The following is a 23990-nucleotide window of genomic DNA, read 5'->3' as shown; positions in this document are numbered from 1 at the left end:
CTTTTGAGGCTTCAGAGAAAGTTGGTTCAGGGCCCCTTTAATAGAACGTTCCCTGTGGGGATGCTGCCTCGAACAACAATAGCGATACTTCCCAACAGACTGCTCAAGCGCTCACGTTCCTTTTTTAGGACAGTAAAACCTTTAAGAAAATGTGTATTTTTGGGGCCTAAATTTGTTTCCTGAAGACAGAATGCCACTGGCGATAACTTATCTATAATGTCTTTGATGTCACCTAGATTGTAGATTAGACCTCTGCAATTCCAATGAACGATGAAAGCTATATTAATGGAATTGAAAAAATTTACTTATGTGCATGAGCTTATATGTTGTAGGTGACATTAAAAAGTTGATTAATCTCATTAAGGGTGGTAACCCTTCAGGTTACCTGTCTTTTTTTCGGTGCAGTTACAAGAAGCTTGTTTTTCTTGGCATGCCCCAAGGAGCATGCATCTTTCGACATCAATGACGCCGGAGTTTTCGGGTCGACCTCCATCACCTCCTCCGAGGCACTGAATGATCAAGAGGCGCCAAGATGTGCGTCTCAGGCCATGGAGTTCGATTCAACTTTGGGCCCTGCAGCACTCCAGTCTGCCGGCCCGTCTTTGATGATGATGGAGCAGCACTGGCTGCAGCCACCAAAGGGGTGAATGGAGTTCCTACAAGGATGCCAGACGTGGACCCTGTAGACTCCTGAAACCGGTGTGGCGCTGCCCCCTGCCACGTCACACTGGCATAGCTCACTTGAGGTAAGTGCCCTATCCTTTTTCTCGCTTCATAGAATGAAATATTTTCCTTTACAGTAATTGTGATGATTTCTTTTTCTGTTTCCAGCAAGGGCAGCTCTGCGAGTAAGCTGGATGATCACCCTCGCAATTGACACAATGTGTGGGAGCATTGCAGTTTGGTCATTGGCACTACACTTCGCGCATGTTTTTTTGCCTCTGCATGATTGTGATGCATGCCCGAACCTCTGGAACTTGAAACAACGTGTCGGGTTCGGTATGTACAGTACGACGTTAATTTTCAAGTATCCTGCATCGAGTGAATTGGGTACAGTGCTTGTTCCAAATGTCAATATCGTATGTTTCGTGGGGATCCGTTGGTTATTTCGTCGAAGTGTTATTTTTTGCACTTTAATTACGTTTTGCTGCTGAAATCCTTCAAGGAGCTCTTCATCACTGAGGTTCAGGAAGTCTTCTTCCGAAATAACTCCCCTGCTTGTGTTGAGCGAGCTATGTGGAGAGATTGTCTCTTTAATGTCACCGATACTGGCAAGTTCAGCAAGCTTTTCAAGTTGATCTTTCTTGGTCAGTTCGAGGAGGAGGACTCTGCTGGCCATCTTTGAGGCTTTGTAGTTAGGTCCAGTCTCATTTACTAGGCATTTGGATACTAGAAAAGGTGAATTTTCTTACAGTTGTGTTGCCTTCACTATGAAGAACATGGTGTTTTGGTTTCAGAAAGAACTGGAAAGTTGCTTTGGTGCGCCCTCTTTTTGGAGGGAGAGGGGTAAAGCGTTTGCCATCTAATCCTTGGGAAGTTCGGCGGCAATGGTGGCCACCCACCATTGAGCCCAACAAGGAGATGCTACAAGGTTGAGAGAATACCTGCAGATGCCAGCCATGTATGCAACAGTGCACTATCTTGTTTTTGTACAGCCCCATTTTTAGCACCGTTTGTTTTTTGTAAGTCATGTACCAGCTAGGCCATTGACATACATTATATAAATGCATAAATTTGTAAACAAGATTCTAGTTGTTTTTATTAATAATACTGTAATATTTAAACATAGCATAAGGAAAGTGGCTGCAAAACGTGCATCCTCGTTGTTAAAGCATTCTTATTCGGGGAGAGCTAGGAGTGTTTGCATGGTGTACAACCTCCACTATATATATATATATGTAATCGAGAGCTACAGAGAGGGTGAAGGAGGGGAAGGAGTGGTAGTTGTGGAAACACCCCCCACTTCTCCGCCACCCTGAAAATAATTTCTGGTTTTACCATCATCATCACCATCATCATCATCATCAGCCTGGTTACGCCCACTGCAGGGCAAAGGCCTCTCCCATATTTCTCCAACAACCCCGGTCATGTACTAATTGTGGCCATGCCGTCCCTGCAAACTTCTTAATCTCATCCGCCCACCTGACTTTCTGCCGCCCCCTGCTACGCTTCCCTTCCCTTGGGATCCAGTCCGTAACCCTTAATGACCATCGGTTATCTTCCCTCCTCATTACATGTCCTGCCCATGCCCATTTCTTTTTCTTGATTTCAACTAAGATGTCATTAACTCGCGTTTGTTCCCTCACCCAATCTGCTCTTTTCTTATCCCTTAACGTTACACCTATCATTCTTCTTTCCATAGCTCGTTGTGTCGTCCTCAATTTGAGTAGAACCCTTTTCGCAAGCCTCCAGGTTTCTGCCCCGTAGGTGAGTACTGGTAAGACACAGCTATTATATACTTTTCTCTTGAGGGATAACGGCAACCTGCTGTTCATGATTTGGGAATGCCTGCCAAACGCAGTGGTTTTACCACTGCAACATAAATAGGATGATGATAATTTCAGACATAGGCCACTCACAAACTGGTCAAAGTGGAGGAAGCGTGCCAGGGGCAGTGGCAGGCCGTCCGCAAAGTGGTGCACCAGCGTGACGAGGTAGTGCTCGAGCTCGGCCTGACGCTGCTGCACAAAGCTGGCCGCCTGGCGCCCTAGGACCTTGCCGGGCGGCAGAAGACTCCGCTCCACGTGGTAGTTGCGCCGAAGCTGCACAGAGGAACACCTCTGTACTGAGACGTCAGGTAGTACCATAGAAGCCTGTGTGGCAGAGACAGAGAGATACCTTTATTTTGCCCAAAATGTGGTTAGAGGAGGGAGCAATGATAGAACTCTCCCCCTCCTGCTTTCAGACGGCAACCAGCAGCCCCTGGGCAGCGGCAGTGTCTTCAGCCATTTGGACTAGTCTTGCTTGAACATCCAGGTCCGAGCTGAGCAGCACGGTCTCCCAAGGAATTGAATCTCGTACTATTAAAGTTGGTTGCTGTGTTTTTGACTTGTTATTGTTATTACAGAGTTTCTTTGCGCATGTGCAGATTATCTGTTGAAGGCCTTGCTCTGTTGTTACAGTGCTTACACATGTCTGTGTATGCACCTGAGTGATAGTGACTAAAGGCAATGAGGTTGGGGAATGTGCTGGTTTGTATTAGCCACCAATTTCCACTTGTTTAACGAGCAGTGCACTGCTGGGTATCTAGCCTTGGCTAGCCTGTAATGATTTATGATTTCCCTATAGGACACCAGCCTATCTTTGCCTGGCCAGTGGATTGCAAATGCGCCCATGCTGATGTAGGTGATGCCGTCTCAGTCTGTGAAACGTAGAGCCACATCGTGCGCATTCGCATTGTGACAGTGCAGTGAGGAAGGCCAGAAGTGAACACGTTGGGTGCAGAAGAGCCACCACAAGAACGACAACAGGTGACAACGGAGTGCTACCCCTAACTAGTTCTAATGGTGCTTGGTCAGTGGCAATATATGTAATAAGCTAAGGGCTGAACAATAAACAAGCTTAATTCTCGAGAAACCTAGCAGGCAGCTGACGGTTCAGGTTGCGAGCTGCTGTGCGACGTCCCACGGCATTTTTATGCAGTTAAACCTCTATAGCAAAGCATGTAAAATCAACAATTTGCTTCATTATGTCGAATTTTCTTTGTATTAAAATTCGATCTTATATGCAAATAAGAATGGTCACTAATGAATTTTTCTTACACAGAAGGGGCTGCAACCTTTTCCAAATTATCGGGCAATCATCATCATCATCATCATCATCATCATCATCATCATCAGCCTGGTTACGCCCACTGCAGGGCAAAGGCCTCTCCCATACTTCAACAACCCCGGTCATGTACTAATTGTGGCCATGCCGTCCCTGCAAACTTCTTAATCTCATCCGCCCACCTAACTTTCTGCAATAAAACAAAGCAAGTTTGAATGAGAAAAAATTTTGTTGAATCTGAACGTTGGCAGCAAAAGATACAGTTTCATGCCATGCCAGTGACATCTTCAAATCAGCGGTACAATGCGAAGCCAGCCATGCTTTTGCATGCACTCTGCCCCTGTGACTGATAGTGTTGCCCACAGTGGGATGACACCATAATGAAAGGTGCAAGCAACGGGAAGCAAACGCTTTGTCAACTTCGTGCTTCAACGTCTCTCCAAAGCCTGGATTACGCAACTTCCAGTACTAAATGCAGAGCAAGGCAGTGCACGATGCCATGCCATCTCACTTCTGAAATGGAAATCACGGGCTGCATACGTGCTCAGTCCCGCTGACAGCCACGCGCAGACATGACTGTGCTAGAAAAGGAGACGCGCCAACGCCCACTCTCGCACACGCTTGATTGACTTAGAGAGAGCGAGCTCCCCGCACTCCTTTAAGAAGATGGCGCTCATCAAGCCACCACCCTTCCGAGCTCAACCTGCTTTCACCTGCACCCAAAGCATGCAATGCAGGACACGATAGGATCTTATTGCACTTGGACGTTATAGGGAACATGATGCTGCTCCACTTCGGCAGCCGCTCTCAGTCGCGCGATTTAAGAGGTGCGTTTGCAAGCCGCCACGCGTGATTTAAACACCTGACCATCTGCGTACGCGAAAGTTTTTATATATTGTCTCGGTATTCCTTCACACCAGCAGTGGAATTTTGTTATATTGAAATGGTTTATAAGCACACTTCACTATATTGAGATTCAAAATAAAGGTTGTTCTATGGAAAATAAATTTTCCATAGAAAAGTTCATTATACTGAGGTTTAACTGTACAGGCCATGCCTCTCTGCCACTGGTGTTGCTTGGACATTGTCACGTCTGACAACACAGACATCATCTACTACGTCAGAATATATATTGGTGCTGCAAATAGAGCGGCTTATGTCTTATACACATTTGCCAACTTTCCATTTGTCTGAGAGACTCCAGAATTCTGAAAAATCCTTCCAATTCCAAGAACACGGACCTAAATGTTCTGCAAATTTGGCCCAACTTGACCGTAGAAAAAAAGGACATCATGCAACACGGACACTTTGTAATTGTATTATGTGCTACGTAGCTACTTGAAGTCAGATTTAAATCCAAGTTATTTGTGTGTAGGCAGCGTAGGCTTAACTCAGTTTACTTCAGATCAAGACATGCGTTGAGGAGTGTGCACGAGGCAAATGTCTAATCTGCATTGCATCCATTCCTGGGCAGCACACATCAAAAATGAAACACGAGAAAGAATGCAGGGCAAGTGCATGTACTGTATTCTTTCTAGTGTTTCGTTTTTATGTGTGCTCGTCCGCTTTGGAATCCTTATGCGCTGCAAAATGTCCAGTCTCTAAAGTTGGCTTTGTTACTTTACAGCCATGTCTTGCAGTGAGGCACATCAAGAGAGGAAAGTGGCCACTGTCATAGGACATACGGTACGTATTCCTTAACTATACATGCATGCACGTGCTGCCCAGGACCACAGTGCGAGCGCCGAGATGTCTAGTAACTGCACTGGCAGCCACTGAGAGTTGTTTCCGACGTTGCTCTGGCGACTGGAATCCTTATTTCGCCCATTTTTCATGCCTCATAAATGAGACTGATGGGGCCTAGTACACATTTCTAAATTATATGCGCATGCATGCTGTCTCTGGTTAGAGCACGAGCATTGAGACATCTAATAACTATACTGACAGCCATTCAGAGCTGTTTCCGACATTGCTGTGACCTGGTAAAATATGATTTTTTTTTTACTTTTGCACAATGCGGCACGCATCAATAAATTTACAGACGTATCCCTAGTGCACCTGTTTCACTCAACAAGTAAATCTAAAATGATTGTATGACCAAAACATTCCCAATTTCGTTTAGTATTGCAATATAATAGCCTTGTCTTGATTGCCTTGCCTAGTCCTTAGTCTTGGCTGACATACACAAGATTCACAGTGTGATCACAGATGCAACCTATGTGCTTGTTTACCCACCTTTCACGTGTGACAGCGCTTTCAATTCTGCTACAGCCAGATTGCCCTACATAAACTTTACCACATATCAGCAGAATTTGGTACATCACTCCGATGCAGTATTTTGCATATAGCTTCAAGTGTTTCACGCCACGTTCATCTCCAATGATCACCAAGTAGCCCAACGGCACATTGTTTTGGAAAGAAATGCCAGAACAACTCTTAACTGATTAGCCCTAGGCAAAGAAGGCATGAGTCAATGTGGAGTCAACATTTCGATACATGGAATTGTTCTCATGGCAACAGCTGTCCTTTAGCGTCTAGGCAAAAGCAACTGTTGCCCTCATGGAGAGGTCCCCTTACAAAACGTTTGCTCCACTCTGGCACACGTTCACTGCTGACCAATGTATCTTCCTGTGGCACTTGTGTTGTTTCGATTTCAATGCGACTGAGATGGTGCAGTCCTATTGGTTTTAGCACTCGCAAAAGACAAGAATAAAGATGCAGCACACATGAAGTAATACATTCAACCGGTTTATTTCAAGAAAAAATAGATGCTTCTGTAGATGCATAACATACACACATAGCAGAAAAAAACAGGGGGAAGGTGGGAGATAGAAATTCAAGATGAGGAAAGCATATGTTGCCTCGAAAAAGACCAGTCCACTAGTCGAAATGTTTGCTCCCGCTTTATATATATACTGTCCCGAGGAAAGCATATGTAGCACTGAAAAAGACAAGTCAACTTGTCGAAACGTTGGCTCCTGCTTTCACCTTGTTCTCGTTTTGCTCACACATAGCAGAAGAAAGACAGGAAGACTACAAGTGCTTCAAGACAAACAGTGCGACACCCTCCGCTGCGCCCGTGATTTTTCGCTCACATCTGCCACAGCCAGAGCTGTTCTGGCACACCACCACGATGCAATTTCGGTTGTTTTTCCGCTTTTCGTGCAACCTGGTGCAGCTATCCACACGAGTATCAATATGGCACAATTGGCGCAGGATTCGCACACATGTTAGAGGGAGCGATTTTCAAATAAAAATTTCGAATTAGAATGAGCGCTGAGAGCCTAATTAATTTTTCTGTGTATACTACCATAATGGGCCCTCAACTCTCCGTTACAATGATAAACTGAATATTTGGACGACCAAAATGTGCTTCCTTTCAGAACGAAAAATCAATGTGATCCAATACTCCGAATAAACAGATGACGGGATATGATAGATGTGGATATTGGGGGCTCCAAAATATTTTCGACTATCTCTGCAGCTGTGATGCCACGCTCACTTTTTATGCTTGTGCAGGTGTTGATGGCGATGCTCGGTTCACCGTCGGCCGTCGCACTGCAGCACCTGGGTTATCCATCAGAAAATACCGGACCTAATGAAGACACCGAGCTGAAAGGTTTACGTTGGATGCGCAGTCAATCGTCGAGTCCATCACCGGATCAACCACCAGTTCTGGATACGACTGCATTGCTCGGCTGGCAACATGGAACCTTATCTACGACATGCACAGTACTAAAGCACACCCATTTCGACAGCACTTCGGGCCACGACACCGCAGCTGTGATGCCATGCTTACTTTTCATGCTTGTGCAGGTGAGCCTAAATGGTGCTTTTTCTTTTCGTAACAACGATGTGTTCTTATTAGCGGTGTCGTGGCCACCCGATTCAATGAAGTGTTTTTGTGATTGTGTCTTGCATCTATGGCGCCTTTTGCTGCTTGGGGGCGACGTAGAGGCAAACCCGGGTCCCATGACTAAACCACAAGAAGAAAAACTTGATTTTGTATTCAGCACTGTTTAGAGACTAGATTCTAATAGTATAGGTATTTTAGAATCTGTTAATAAGGTACTACAAATCCATATCGGCATAAAAAGTGACCTAGACCAACTAAGTCGACGTGTTTCTGAACTTGAAACTAAAATTCTGTCCAATGTTTCTGAGAAAGTAGCACTTAACTGCGAAGAACGCTTTTCTAAAATGCAGAATCAACTCGATGATTTCGAGCGAAAGATAACTTCAGGGGAGGCTAATGCGCACTTCCTTCCAACTCACGAATTGAGCATCTCCAAAATAGAAGATAAGGTCGACGATTTAGAAAACCGCTCCCGCAGGTGCAATTTACTATTTTACGGGCTTTACGACTCTGAACAGAACGAACGATGGGAAACTTCTGAGCGCCTGGTTCAGGAATTTTGCGACAATCATCTTGATATGAAAGTGTCCTCAATAGCAAGAGCGCACAGATTAGGTCGTTTCTCTAACGATAAAGAGCGACCGATTATTGCAAAGTTTTCCAATGACAAAGAAATTGATGCACTACTTGGCTATGGTTACAAACTAAAAGATAAACCTTTTAGCATTTCCCGTGACTACTCTGAAACAGTGCGAAATGAACACCGCAACCTTCTGCTATTTTCCAAAACAATACGAAAGGAAGGCGATCGTGTGCGACTCGTGTTCAACAAGTTGTTTATTAATAATGACGTTTATATCTGGGATAGCGATCAGAAATGCGCGAAGCGAGTGTCTGAAAGAGCTACAGAATGATGAGTGTCATGTGATCACACTAACCATCAATCCACTGGACCGATATCGAGGAAGAATGACGCCCAAGACCGCATTCCTTTTCTTTACAAACATAAGAAGTGTCATTTCTAAAACAGTACAGCTATCATCCATCATTGACTCATGTTCAGCATCAATAGTGATCCTAACTGAACCATGGCTCACCGATACTGTCCCCGATACCTGCATTCTGGAAAGCTGGACTTCATTTAACTACTTTCGATGTGACAGGACAAATCGAATAGGTGGTGGCGTTTTGGTGGCAGTGCAAAAAAATCTTTTCACCACACGTATTCACCTTGACACTTTTTTAGAGTGTGTGTGGGTTTCCATAAAACATAAAGCAGGCCTTATAATCATTGGTGCTTTTTATCGACCTCCCGACATGGGCAATACGTTTTCTCGTGAATTCCAACGGCTCCTTGAAATCATTACTGTTCGTTTTTCTAAATCTCTAGTTCTAATTTTCGGTGATTTTAATTTCCCCGAAGTTGATTGGGCTAACCTTTCAACAGCAACCTACCTATCTGAGGCCCACAGTTTCCTGCAGTCATGTCTCGACTTTTCTTTAACACAGCTTATCACCCGTCCTACGCGATCTTCGGCTACATCCGCTAATATTTTAGATCTAGTATTAACCACTGATCCTGACGCGTGCTTCGACTTAACTCATCAAGATGGGCTATCTGATCATGCAATCATAACAGGTAGTCTTGCAGTTTCCCTTCGAAGACATCCGTGCTCTGATAAGTACATCAGATGTTACAATAGAGCCGATCTTGACAGCATACACTCCGCGCTATCTGACTTCTCTTTACGTTTCCTCAATAGATGCCAATTTCAAACCATCGAACATAACTGGGCTGAACTTAAAACCACTCTTACTGAACTAATTAATCGGCTCGTCCCTCTAACAAAAATAACCTGCACCCCGACAGCCCCGTGGTTTACCGTAAAGCTTCGGCGCCTTAATAATAAGAAAAAGCGTTTATATCGTAAAGCCGATAAAGCCCGCGACTCAGATTCCTGGCACCGTTATGAGACCTGCGATAAGCAATATCAGTCACTGCTAAAATCATCTAAACGACATTTCTTTGCCCATGACCTATATTCTATGCTCACTAACAATCCTCAACATTTTTGGCGCGTAATAAACCCGAAGAGCTATCCAGATTTAACACTAGTTGATGAGCACGGTGATATGGTCCACCACTCGGAATGTGCTGATTTATTGAATAGCGCATTTTCATCTGTATTTACACAGGAAGACACCATATCTTCACCAACCCTTGACAATCTCATTAACATATCAATGCCAGAAATAATTGTTAGCGAAGCAGGTATTTCTTTACTAAATAAACTTAAAGTTTCTTCCGCCTCTGATCACACTGGCAATAATAAAGTGTTAAAACATTTGTCACCTAGTTTATCACCTATATTATGTGCACTCTTCTCGCAGTCTTTATCAACTAACACTATTCCGCACGATTGGAAGGTGGCAAAAGTCATACCCATTTTTAAGTCCAGAGACCGAACTCACCCATTAAATTACCGCCCCATCTCCTTAACAAGTACTATTTGTAAATTACTTGAACACATCTTGTATACTGAAATCATTAACTACTTAGAAGAGCACAAAATTATTGTTGATTACCAACATGGCTTTCGTCGTGGTTATTCATGCGAAACACAGTTAGCCAGCTTTTTACATTACTTACATTCATACCTAGACCTAGGGTTTCAAGTTGATGCTGTCTTCCTGGATTTCTCGAAAGCTTTCGATCGGGTTGCTCACCATAGACTAATACTGAAGCTAATGAACCTTAATATACACCCAACCGTTATTGGATGCATTAAGGATTTCCTCTCATCCAGAGTACAATACACGTCTGTTAAAAACAATAATTCCTCTTATACCAAAGTAACCTCCGGTGTTCCGCAGGGCAGCGTTCTTGGCCCTTTACTTTTCTTAATCTATTTTAATGACCTGTCTAACTGTGTGTCTTCCCACATCAGACTTTTTGCCGATGACTGCGTAATATATCGATTAATTTCATGCGACAATGACAAAGATATTCTTCAAAGCGATCTCAACGCTATTAACACATGGTGTTCAACATGGTTGATGACTCTTAATACAGCTAAAACGAAGTTATTATCATTTACTAGGCGCAACCACCGTATTCCAACATCGTATGTAATATCTAACAACATAACTGAACTTACAGCTTCATATAAGTACCTTGGTGTTCACTTACAGACTGATCTAACGTGGCATCATCACATCCGCCTGACGTTGGCATCAGCTAACCGCTCTATAGGCCTCCTCAAACGCAACCTTAAGCATGCTCCAGCTAAACTAAGCAGACTAGCATACATCACATTAATACGCCCCAAAATTGAGTATGCATCAGCAATCTGGGATCCTTTTCAAACATATATCACCCAAGAAATCGAATCACTGCAAAACCGCGCGGCCCGTTTCATTTTTTCTGATTATTCACCCTATACTAGCATTTCAGCACTAAAAGCTCGCGCTCAGCTTGACAACTTATCTCATCGCCGCAGAATTGCCCGCCTCTCACTGCTGCACAAACTTTATCAACATCCGCACCTTCACCGTATCTTCGAACCAGCGACAGCCTTCTTTCCACGTACGGACCACATCTTCAAGATAAAACGCATCAGTTGTCGCTCAGCTAACTATGCTAACTCCTTCGTTCCCCAAACAATTGTTGCATGGAATAACCTACCATCACACATTGCTACTCAAACCGATTTCGCAACTTTTCAGGAACTTTTACGCAATAGTTACGTGTAAATATCCATCATGTACCGTTTCTTCATACGTTGTTCAATGTATATATTGTTTTGATCATTTGTCTTACCGTTCTGCGTGCACATTGTACAAGTGGATTCATGTCTCATTAATTTGTTAACGTGACAACTGACGCAGTTTCGAGCAACACCCTATTTTACTTCTTTTACATTGTAGCTATTTAATTCCCTTAATTTATTTTCTCAGACAGTTTTGTAGTTTCCATCTGAGTTTCACTTGACTAATGTATTTCGTATATTGTTTTACTTGTGTATTTTGCTAGATATCGTACTTTTGTATAACTTTTGTGTTCTCTTTTGCAAAAATTTTGTATAAATTTTGTGTACTTCAGTTGTTTTTTCCGTAACGCGCAAAGCTCACATTTTTTCATGTATCGGTACCCCCTATGTAATACCCCTTCGGGGGCCTTTAGGCGTATTATTATGAAATAAATCTCTGACTATTTAATGAACACCCAAAATGGACAGTACACGAGCACTTTTGCCATCTAACCCCACCAGAATGCGGCTGCTGGAACTGGGAATCGAACCTGCGACGTGGCGCTCAGTAGCACCATGCAATAGCTAACCTTGGCAAATGCCCTCAGGATGCAGCACCAGAGGAGCACTAGAAAAATCATGCCCAATGCAAGTAATTTGCAATTTTTCACATGTCACTGTCTTCCAGCAAAAGTTACATAAGCCAAACATGGCCGACATATTCTGAATGAAAGGCTCAGGGAGCACCCCCATTATGTGTGAAGAAAAAATGATCAGATGGCCATTCAGTGTAAGGATTGCTCATGTGAACCAAAATTAGACGTGTTCATTCATACACTGGAGTGAGGACATGTGTGTAAAACTGGGCCCCTCTATTAACCCCCTTTCTTCTCGTTCATTACATAACGAGGGTCTCAAATCCGGCAACATTGATGCCTTCAGGTAGCATGAGTGGGTTTACTGACCAGTTGATTTCACCCAAAAAGGTCACATACTCGTGACGCCTGTGGCAGAAAGGATGTTCCACATCACCGCTGAGGCTTGCGAGTGGTGGCATTGGCTAACACTCTCAGGGTTGGTTCTAGTAGTAATACATAAATACCCCAGAAAGTTGATGGGAGGACAGCCCACGGTAGCTCAATTTGTAGAGCATTGCATGCGTAATGCAAAGACGTGGGATCGTTTCCGACCTGCGGCAAGTTGTTTTTCCATCCACTTTCATTTCCATTAATTTATCATTCCTTTAATTCAATTAGTAAAAATACTCTCCCCTGTGTTCTCCTTGGTGTCTGTTTGTTGGCTTTTTATGCTATTTTAGCTGTATGGCACACACTTCCACTGCGGTTTTGCACATTCTGCATTGGATGATTTACTGAAGTTGTGTGCCATAATCATTGACATTGCAGGCAGCACGTTTGACGCAGAGGCATTTATGCATGTGACCTTGCTTCTCCGACAGGAGTTCCAATGAGAGAACGGATGCAGAGGCTTTGAGTCAACGTTTCAGCTGTTTTCTCACCAAGCAGCAGTACGATACTTTGCAGACATAATTGTCAGCATGTGATCCATGCACTACGCTTGTTTGTTCGCAATGCACAATTGTGGAAAGTGGCCACTTAAGCATGAGCTCAGCTGTTCCTATGGCACCCACCTTGTTATGGAGCTCCTTGAAATCACTGTACCGGTGCTTGGCCACCCAGCAGTAAGGGGGGATTGTCACTTGAACCCGGTACACCTGCACCAGTCCCCAAAAAGGAAAGCATTTATGTGATATCGAACCTGTATTTCCCCACCCCCCCCAACCAAATATGGGGGGGGAATATTTATTTTATTTTTGTACTACTATTTTATATTTATATTTATTTAGCAGGGGAGAGTTATTAGTAGAGTTTGCAGAACAGAATAATATGCGGATAATGCATACCTTTTTCCGCAAGCGGGATAGCCGAAAGTGGACGTGGAGGAGCTCGAATGGCGAGACTAGAAATGAAACCCTGGCATCATACAAGATGTCGCACCACAGTCCTATTCCATGGTTGATTTACCTCAAATCACTGACATTTGTATAACTGAGGAAGGTGTGTTAGCTCTTCCTGCTCAACTTAGACACCAAGGAGTCGCCAGGTATTGATGAAATACCCAATACCTTTCTAGTCTGGTATGCCGAGTGGTGTGCGGAGTACTCACCCTTAGTTTTTAAAATATCGCTAGAACGCTCAGAGTTGCCGTCAGATTGGAAATTCGCAAAAATTACTCCGATTCCTAAAGAACGAAACCTGTCAGCACCTTCTTCCTACAGGACGATTTCTCTTCTGTGTACTTCTGTAAAATTGCTAGAACACATCATGTGTAAACACATAACCAATTTTTTCGAGGAGAATCGCGCTATTGATAACCGATAGCATGGGTTCCGTCGCGGTCTTTCCACTATTATGCAACTGCATGGAACTGTCCACGACCTGGCAGCAGTATTAGATAGGCAAAGTCAAGTCGATATCATTTTTCTTGATTTCGAGAAGGCGTTCGACCACGTATCACATCACAAATTATTGCTAAAATTAAAACCCATATTGGAACACGATTGCCTTCTCTCGTGGATTGAAGTCTGTCTTTCGCACAGACGTCAAAGTGTAGTTGTCAATGGTGTCCTTTCTGATGCGGTCCCAGTGGATTCCGGTATTCCGCAGGGCTCTTGTCCTAGGTCCCCTTTTCTTTCTAGTGTTCATCAACGACATTGCTGAAAACATACATGTTAAACTGCTACTGTTTGCAGATGATTGTATAATTTTTCAAGAAATTTCTAGTCCTGACGATCAACTTTTTTTAAGCGATTCCCTATCTACAATAGAAAATAGGTGCTTGATGTGGCAAATGACTGAATTCGAAAAAGACCATAGCAATGGCTGTCACACGTAAAAAGAATCCCTTAAGTTTTACATATTGCATAGCCAACAAACCTCTCTTAGTTGTAAATACCTTTAAATACTTATGAATTCACATAACCTCTGACCTTCGATGGAATGCGCATATCTCGTATATAAAAAAAAAAAGCCCTAAGACAACTGCATTACTTGAGGGAAACACTAGCACAATCTACTCAAGAAATAAAGCTTTTAGCCCATAAAACCTGTGTACGACTGCTATTAGAATATGCTGCGGCAGTATGGGATCCCTGGACCGAAAGTAACAAAGTGAAACTAGAAAATGTCCAACGCAAGGCAGTCAGGTTGATATTTAATTGTTACAGCTGGAATATAAGCTCAACAGCCCTGCTGCACACCACAGGACTCAAACAGTTGGACATCCGACGTCACTGAGAACTACTAAAATTATTTTACTCACATTATCATAATAAAACAAAACTAGAGGAACGCATTCTAGTTGAGCACCTTACCCACTGCCCTACGCGTTCCTATCATTCTAAAAAAGTCTGCACATTTTTGTGTAAAACAAGTGTTTTTAAATACTCATTTTTTCCCTGCACCATTGTTCAATAAAATTATCTGCCTGGAAACGTGGTCAGTTCCGAAACGGTGAATTTGTTTTTACAAGCCCTGAGTGAACAATAGGGCACACATGTAATTTGTTTTGAGTCGAGCATTTTGTTTTTTTATTCTACTGTGTTTTGGACTCTCATCGAGTCTCGTTGTTTGCTTCTTTTGCTGCAATGTACGTTTCCTCTGTTCCTATTATTTCTGTACCCCACTCCTGCCTAAGGCTTGTAATACAGGCCGGCAGTATTTGCTAAATAAATAAATAAATAAAATGTGGGCGTGCTCGGCAAGGTGCGCTGCAGTGACCATAGAATGGTAAGAACTCGAATTAGTCTACACTTCAGGAGGGAACGGAAGAAACTGGTACATAAGAAGCCGATCAATGAGTTAGATGTAAGAGGGAAAATACAGGAATTCTGGATCAAGCTACAGAACAGGTATTCGGCTTCAACTCGGGAAGAGCACCTTAGTGTTGAACCAATGAACAACAATCTTATGGGCTTCATTAAGGGGTGTGCAATAGAAGTCGATGGTAACTCCGTTAGACAGAATACCAGTAAGCTATCGCAGAAGACGAAAGATCTGATCAAGAAACGCCAATGTATGAAAGCCTCTCACCCTACAGCTAGAATAGAACTGGCAGAACTTTCCAAGTTAATCAACAAGCGTAAGACAGCTGACATAAGGAAGTATAATATGGATAGAATTGAACATGCTCTCAGGAACGGAGAAAGCCTAAAAGCCGTGAAGAAGAAACTAGGAACAGGCAAGAATCAGATGTATGCGTTAAGAGACAAAGCCGGCAATATCATTACTAATATGGATAAGAGAGTTCAACTGTCTGAGGAGTTCTATAGAGATTTATACAGTACCAGTGGCACCCACGACGATAATGGAAGAGAATAGCCTAGAGGAATTAGAAATCCCAGAACTAACGCCGGAAGAAGTAAAGAAAGCCTTGGGAGCTATGCAAAGGGGAAAGGCAGCTGGGAAGGATCAGGTAACAGCAGATTTGTTGAAGGACGGTGGGCAGATTGTTCTAGAAAAACTGGCCACCCTGTATATGCAATGCCTCATGACCTCGAGCGTACAGAAATCTTGGAAAGACGCTAACATTACCTTAATCCATAAGAAAGGGGATGCCAAAGACTTGAAAAATTATAGACCGATCAGCTTACTGTCCGTTGCCTACAAAGTATTTACTAAGGTAATCGCAAATAGAATCAGGAACACCTTAGACTTCTGTCAACCAAAGGACCAGGCAGGATTCCGTGAAGGCTACTCAACAATAGACCACATTCATACTATCAATCAGGTGATAGAAAAATGTGCGGAATATAACCAACCCTTATATATAGCTTTCATTGATTACGAGAAAGCGATTGAACCTCAGCAGTCATGGAGGCATTACGGAATCAGGGTGTAGACGAGCCGTATGTAAAAATACTGAAAGATATCTTTAGTGGCTTCACAGCCACCATAGTCCTACATAAAGAAAGCAACAAAATCCCAATAAAGAAGGGCGTCAAGGCAGGAAGATACGATCTCTCCAATGCTATTCACAGCATGTTTACAGGAGGTATTCAGAGACCTGGATTGGGAAGAATTGGGGATAAGAGTTAATGGAGAATACCTTAGTAACTTGCAATTCGCTGATATTACCTTGCTTTGTAACTCAGGCGACCAATTGCAATGCATGCTCACTGACCTGGACAGGCAAAGCAGAAGAGTGGGTCTAAAAGATAATCTGCAGAAAACTAAAGTAATGTTTAACAGCCTCAGAACCACTTTCAGAATGTCAGGCTTACATCCGTTGCCTTTTCAGGTCACGTTCACCGGGGTCGTGTGTTCCAGACTGCTTGGTTCGTGCCATGTTGCTGCAGAGGATTTGCTTCCAGCATGGCCGTCATGGTTGCGCAGGACGCTAAGCTTGGATACAGCCAGCCAGCTCAGCTGGCAACATGGATCCAGCATGACTACGGTGGACGCAACCGGCTGCTTTAATAATTGTCAGCTAGCAGCTGCTTCACTTGGGCATGACACCACTTCCAGAATGGCAGGCTTACGTCCTTTTCCTTTTCAGGTCACGTTCACCTGGGTCATGTGTTCTGGACTGCTCGGTTCGTGCCGTGTTGCTGCAGAGGATTCGCTTCGAGCACAGCCGCCATGGTTGCGTGTGAAATGTGCTATGCCTCATCTGCAATAACACTAATGCTGTCGGGAGACGTTGAAACAAATCCTGGACCAATGACTAAGGCTCAAGAAGAAGCTTTTGTTGCTGCACTAGAGGCTATCTAGAAATTCAAAGACGCACACTCACACTTGCTTTCTCAACTAACTAGTGTCAAAGCCACGGCAGTTATAAACAAGTTTCAAAAGCCAGAAAACGAGCAGGTAACACTACTTGCTGACCTAAAAATTTCCAAGCAAAAACAGGAGGCCAAGATCGCCACGCTGGTAGATACTCCCGCATCTGGAAGCTCGCCAGTTACAGCAGGTGCTGATATCCTTGATGGTGTGTGTGATCGATTGGCCACAATTTCTTCACAGTGCAATGGCACTGAGAATAGAATGTGACGCTCAAACCTGTTCTTCTTTAACATAGCGGACGACGAAAAAGAGGACTGGGCTGCGTCCGAGCAGAAAATTGTCGATTTCTGTGCTGAAAAACTTGACTTAAGCATATAGGCACGCACTTCAAAAGGGTGCATAGATTAGGCAAGCACGCCGATAACAAAAAGAGACCCATCATAGTGAAGTTGACCTTTTATAAGATAAAGAACGCATCTTGTCAGCTGCGCGAAAGCTTAAGGGCTCCAGGTTTTCGGTATGAGAAGACTTCTCCCAATCTACACGAGAAGCAAGCAGAAAACTGATCGAATTCGCGAAGGCGAAAAGAAAGTATTTCGAGCTCAGTATCGACAGAATGCGCATAGATGACACAACCTACGTGTACGACGGCATCACTAGCACAGTAGTGCAGCTGAGCAGATAGCTGAAGCATAGCACTCAAACCGATGACTGCCAGCAGGCACCAGAACCTCGGATCATACTGTCACTATCAATATCATTTACTAATATTCAAAGGCTTGTGCGCAAGCTCGATCAAGTCTCTTCTTTCCTAGACGATACAGGTTCTGACATTATCATCTTCATGGAAACATGGCTCCATTCTGATATTCCAGACAATGAAATAAGTCCCATACATACCGCGTATAATATTTACCGATGTGATCGCACTAGTAAACAAGGCGGAGGCGTACTTATAGCCGTTAGGAAGACGGCAACATCTTATTTAATTGATTTCGACACTAACCTAAAAATTGTCTGGGTTGCGTGCATGACTCGTTTTGAAAAATTATTGTTAGGTTGCTGTTATCGTCCTCCTGACTCAAGTGTGTTGTTTGTTAGTGACCTGTGAAACAGCATAACTCACGCTGTTAGGGCTTGTCTGGCTGAAAGTATTTTTCTCTTCCGTGACTTTAATCTTCCCTCCATAAACTGGAAGTAGTTGTCATCGACCTGCCGCCTTTCTTCAGACTTCATTGCCTTAACATTGGATTTCAACCTGTCACAGATCGTAAGTCAGCCCACTCATGATTCCAATATACTGGATCTAGTATTGACAACAGTCCGTAATACCAAGGTGGAAGAATAAACTAGGTGTCTGAATGGCGCCGCCTTTCCAGAGGGCGACATTGACACCCGCCGGTTCGCGTTTTCAAGGAGTGTCGTGAGATGGCGGTAGCGGTTTAGAGGGTTATCAGGCAGCGCGCACGAGTGCGGGTGACGCGGGCGACCGCAGTTGGCCTTTGCGCTTGTTGTACGCCACGTGTCTTTTCTTTTGCCGATTGTATTTTTTGTCGTACACTCGTATAAACTGTAGTGATGGGCAAAAGCTGTTTTGTTCCCCGCTGCTTGACGGGATACAAGTCCTGCCATGAGAAGTTCTGACTCTTCTCAGCACCAAAGGATGAAGAGCGACTAAACGTGTGGCAATGCACCATCCCAAGAAAGGACAGTCTTCTGCAGGCTACGGACTTCGTGTGTGAGCGGCATTCCGAGCCTCATCTGATTTTGAAGACTTAGACCGCAGAGCATAATGGACACGTCCTGGTAAGCACGCCTCATCGCGCGTTATTGGCAAAAGACACTGTGCCCACGAGGTTTCCGATTGTCCTGCTTATTTGTCTAAAACGTTGAAAACTAGGAAGCGGCCAGCTGAGAGACAGCTTTTCACCCCATTGAAAAAGAAAAACAACTCATCGTGTGTCAGCTCCAGTTGCGACAGTTCCAATAAGATCCAGGACTCTTGCATGCCGTCAGCACCAGTGCATGGGGATGAACGCGCGGACGAAAGTGTAGTGCAAGAGGGAGCCTGGCCTTCAACTTTTGATATGCTGTTCTACGACCCGTCGCTCGTATGCCTGCCCTCCAAATCGTGGGGATATCATCGCATTGAAATGGGTGACACGAAGAGCATCGTTTTCCTAGAGCTGACGCGACCTAGAACCCCTGAGAACCACTCTTCCAAGTCAGCCCTTGCGGTTGCAGCATCTAGCACAGCGAATACATGTCCTCCCAGGAATATCGGTGCCGGCGGTTTGTTCACCGCTCCGCGGCTTGTTGAGATCGACGAGAGAATGGAGGCCCGCACATTGTTGATGTGCAAGTCTGTTCCTAAATAAGAGCTGCAACATTCAAACAGTTTGTTAACAGTTGAGGACGTGAAGTTTTTTCTACAGCATGTGCACAATATCAAACTTTGCGCTGGTGGACCAAGCACTGCTGAATACCCACAAGCAGAAACAAAGAGTGTCTTCATCGACATTAGCAGCGAGTGGCGCCACAAGAAATTATGAATTCTTCCTGAGTGCGGATGTGTCAGTTTGCCAAAAATGCATCAGCCTGTCGGACACTGCGGATCCACCAAACATGAGCACTGAAGAAGAAGAGCACCTTAAGGACAGCTAGTGTTCATGTTTCGCGTTCCCACCAAAGCAGTGAAAGACTTGCTGCTCTGCGGCGTGCAAATTGTGCCCTGAAGAGATCAAGAAATCGCCTCCTTAATCGTTTTAAGGATCTTTCTTCGAAGCTAAAGGAAGCCTGTGAATGCTTGCAAAAAGTTTCTGAGGGAGAGCTCGAGACCAAACTTTGCAAGCTTAAACTTCTGAATGTACAGCTAACTGCTATTAAGGAATGCTCATCTGCAGCAAGGCTCGCCAACAAGAAAAATTGTTGCTACACTGAAGAATGGCTGCTTATGTGCCTCTTGTTGCATATAAGGAGCCCATCAGCGTACGCATTCTTACGAGAGAACAATGTGCTCGCTCTTCCATGTGTGACGACAGTGCAGAAATATCTAAGCATGATCAGGGTGAAATGTGGATTTGACAGCAGGTTTTTTGCAGCATTTAAAAGGAAGATGGCAACCAAAGACGAGTATCAGCGCCACGGTATCTTGGTTTTCGACGAAATGCGTGTCAGAAAGGAAATGCGTGTGCATTCGAAATCACTGACTCATGTAGGGTTCAGTGACTCTGGTGACGGTGCAGGGACCAGTGATGACCTTGCTGACCACGGACTCGTGTTTGCCTTCCGCGCATTTGGAGACCAGTATTCTCAGCCCATTGCAGTGTTTGCCAGCAAAAGGCCAACAAAAGGAACAGTGCTTGCACAGCTCCTTTTGAAAGCTGTCTTTATGCTGGAGGAGGCTGGGGCTTGAGTTCATGCAGTGGTGTGTGATGGAGCAGCCACAAACCGCTATATGTGGAAAGAGTTTGGTGTAAGTGGCAGTCTAAACTGCACGAACAGCTCCTTCACGCACCCTGCTGATGAGAAGCGCAGCACTTTTGTTTTTTCAGATGCTCCGCATCTTATGAAGTGCGTTCAGAACCGTTTGCATGCCCAGAAAGTTTTGAACTTCCATGGTGGTCGTGTCCAGTGGGCACACTATGATAAGCTGCTTGTTGAGGACAAGAAGCAGCCTGGACACTTGCGTGTTTGCAACAAGCTCACGTATGCTCATCTGAATCCAACGAATACTGAGAAAATGTGAGTAAAGCTCGCTACCCAGCTCTTCAGTCGAAGTGTTGCCAATGGGTTGGAGTTTTACTCACAGAGAAAAAAGCAACTGGACTGGAGAATATTGAAGAGACAGTGGAATTTACATTGAAATTTAACGATTTGTTCAATGCACTGAATCACAGCCATCCTAAAGAAGGCATCACAGCGGGAAGCAAGGACTTAAGGGTTCTTGCCTCTTTCTTGCATGGTTGAACAAGTGGTAGGGAGAAGTGGTGGCCAGAAGCACGTCCCGTGCACATTTTCTCACAGAGCAGGCTGCAGAAGGTCTGTGAGTCAGTTTTGTCGGCTTTAGAGCTGACAAGATATTTGCTGAAACACTGGTTTTAAGCATGTCTTGAGTGGAAAATTTAACCAAGATGTACTGGAGCGTTTTCTTTGGACAATCTGCCAAGCAGGAGGTCAAAATGACCATCCCTCCTTGCCTACTTTTCTTCAGCTGTACAATATGCCGTCAGTGCACAGTTTAATTAAGCCACCAAAGTTTGGAAATTGCGAGGTAGAGCGAGCTCGAGAAGCACATGTGCTCACTTTGGCAGATTTGGAGCTTGCCTTTCAGGCAGGTGAAAAACAAGAGACTCGTCTTCAGGAGCTGAAAGCCAAAATGGATGGTTTGGTTGCCGCTGACATTTAGTGTGATGAGGCGTTTGTTGAGATCTGCACAGAGCCAGAAGCAGTTGATTGCATTGTGTATTATCTTGCTGGGTTTATGTGCAGGAAATTGCTCAAGTACTCAACATGCTCAGTGTGCCAGCAGAGCCTCGTAGAAGAGACAGGCTCACGCTCAGCCTGTGAGCACACTTGTGGATTGTAAAACGAGAGGTGGGCTGCTGCACCCAAAGATAAGCCTTTTTCCTTTGCTGCAGGTGGCCGAAAAAGAGTTTCAGCAATATGCCACGTGCAGGACTGCGTATGAGCTGACGGTAGAGGCTATGCTAGAAAAGCATACCTTCTCATGCAAGGACCACAAAGATGACATCATGGCGAATCTGCTGCACTATTATATAGCCATGAGGATGACGCAGGTTTGTAAACAAACAATGATAGACCACAAAACAAACATGCAACACCTTAGGAAGCTTTCAAAGCTTGTCTAGGATGGGAAACAACCTTCAGGGATTCTAGAGCTACTTCCACATTTGTTACTGTGTTACTGTGTTACTGAGGCGTGCAGTGGTGTGAAGTAATAAAAGTTCCTTTTGTGTGTCCCCGGCTGTCTTGCGTGAAATTTCAAAAGCACTGGCCACAGAGTTTACCTGGCATGCATGTGCGCTTGCAGTAAACACGCAGAATCTGCAACGCAGAGTATTTTAGAAAGGTACAGCTACCCGGAGTTCGTCAGGGACCATAATTTTCGCTTATATATGAAGTTGCAGAGCAAAATATCTACTTCTGACGAATAATGCAGAAGAAAAAACTTGTACCAAGAAAGATCACCTTCAGTCAGCAGGATCTCGTTTATGTGACATCCGTGGCCAGAGATAGTCCAGACATCCAAATCTCTCAGTTAGGCCGCGATTTGTAAAGGTTTTGCATCCCACAATAGCCATAATGTTTTACATTTGCATCGAAGTTGAGCACTAGTAAGCGCGCCGTCTCTGTACTTGACTCTTATGAGCTCGAATCACATTTAGGTGTGGATAGCGCTACTAAGCTCAGATATTTAAGAGGATATAACAATGCTTGCTTCCCAAAGGCTCGCCAGACACTTAAATTGGTACACAGGCATTTACGGGGCAATTTACTAGCGATTCTTCTACGCGCGCGCATGTTTGAGGAGCGCTGCGCGCCTTGCCAGCTGTTGCAGTTGAACCCCCAATGATCCGCACCATCTGCCGAGAGATACGTAGACCACCAACGAAAAAGTCGTCGGCGCGGCAGCCTCGTTCAGACACCAAGTTGCTCTTCCACCGTGCCTAATACTGTTGAAAAAATAACATATTTAGATGGTTTCAGTGACCATAAATTAATGCAAGTAAACCTTAAAGTCCTATCCCGTTTTTCTGGTGCCACATCTAAGATAATTCGTGACTATAACAGAGGAAATTACAGTGTTATTAATGCTGAACTTGAAACAATTCTTATTAGTGTATTAGTTCCTTGTTTCAGTAACCGAACAGTTCAAGATAACTGGGATTTGTTCAAAAACAAATTAATAACGCTGGTTAGTCAACATGTTTCGTTAATTAAAATAACAAATTATAAGCGCAACCCGTGGTTCACTAAGTCACTTAACAAACTGAGAAATAAAAAGAAATGATTGTACATGACCACAAAACGCGCGTGCACTCTAATATCTTGGAAAAAATACAGCAACTTCGTGAAAAGCTACTGCTCTACAGTATGCGCTGCCCGAGATAAGTACTTTTCACATGATTTGTCATCCCTGCTCACAACTAACAAAAAAATTTTGGGAATCAGTGTGTCTGGAACGACAAGACAGCAACATCATCTTGCATGATAACGACCACATTCCAATTCCAGACCATGACTGTCCAAACGCATTCATTTTTTTTCATCAGCATACACCATAGAAGACAATTCGAATGTGCCTGAGGTAGCTGATCTTGACTACCCTTATTTACAGCCTGACATTACTGTCGACAGCATCGCATCAATTATAAATAATCTTTAAGTGTACACATCAGCAGGCGTTGACGACATAAACTCAAAGATACTAAAAAACACGATATCAGTCTCGGGTAAAATATTATCTCTTACATTCCGGCAATCACTATCGACAGGGATGCTTCGCCAAGACTGGAAAATCGTGAAGGTCCTCCCCACCTTTAGGTGTGTCAATAGAAGTTCACCACTAAACTACAGACCCATTTCACTTACTTCCATCTGCTGTAAGATGCTATGGCATATAGTCGCCTCCCATATTACAATCATTTAGAGAATAATTACTTTTTCTTCACGAACCAACATGGATTTAGGAAGGGTTTATCATGTGACATGCAACTACAGTGAAACCTCATTAAACCGTAGTTGGCTGGAGCTCGGAAAAAGTACGTACAAAGCAGTAGTACTGCTTAA

General features: G+C 44.0%; 1 protein-coding gene across 5 annotated transcripts in view; it reads right to left on the bottom strand.

Annotated features, from left to right (window-relative positions):
* LOC142567838 (nischarin-like) overlaps positions 1-23990 on the bottom strand; it is a 191586-nt gene that overhangs the window by 143927 nt on the left and 23669 nt on the right. For 3 of the 5 annotated variants that reach the window (XM_075677991.1, XM_075677987.1, XM_075677988.1), the window contains exons 2-3: positions 13025-13108; positions 2580-2813 (exon numbers count right to left, since the gene is read on the bottom strand). In XM_075677991.1, coding sequence (XP_075534106.1) covers positions 2580-2813; positions 13025-13108 — 318 coding nt within the window. The remainder of the gene's footprint in view (positions 1-2579; positions 2814-13024; positions 13109-23990) is intronic. The other 2 variants (XM_075677989.1, XM_075677990.1) reach the window with 2 other exon arrangements.

The sequence above is a fragment of the Dermacentor variabilis genome, unplaced genomic scaffold, assembly GCF_050947875.1.
Source record: "Dermacentor variabilis isolate Ectoservices unplaced genomic scaffold, ASM5094787v1 scaffold_14, whole genome shotgun sequence".
In the NCBI taxonomy this organism is placed as follows: domain Eukaryota; kingdom Metazoa; phylum Arthropoda; class Arachnida; order Ixodida; family Ixodidae; genus Dermacentor; species Dermacentor variabilis.
The sequence above is the reverse complement of the archived record's forward strand: the minus strand, read 5'-3'. Positions and strand labels throughout refer to the sequence as shown.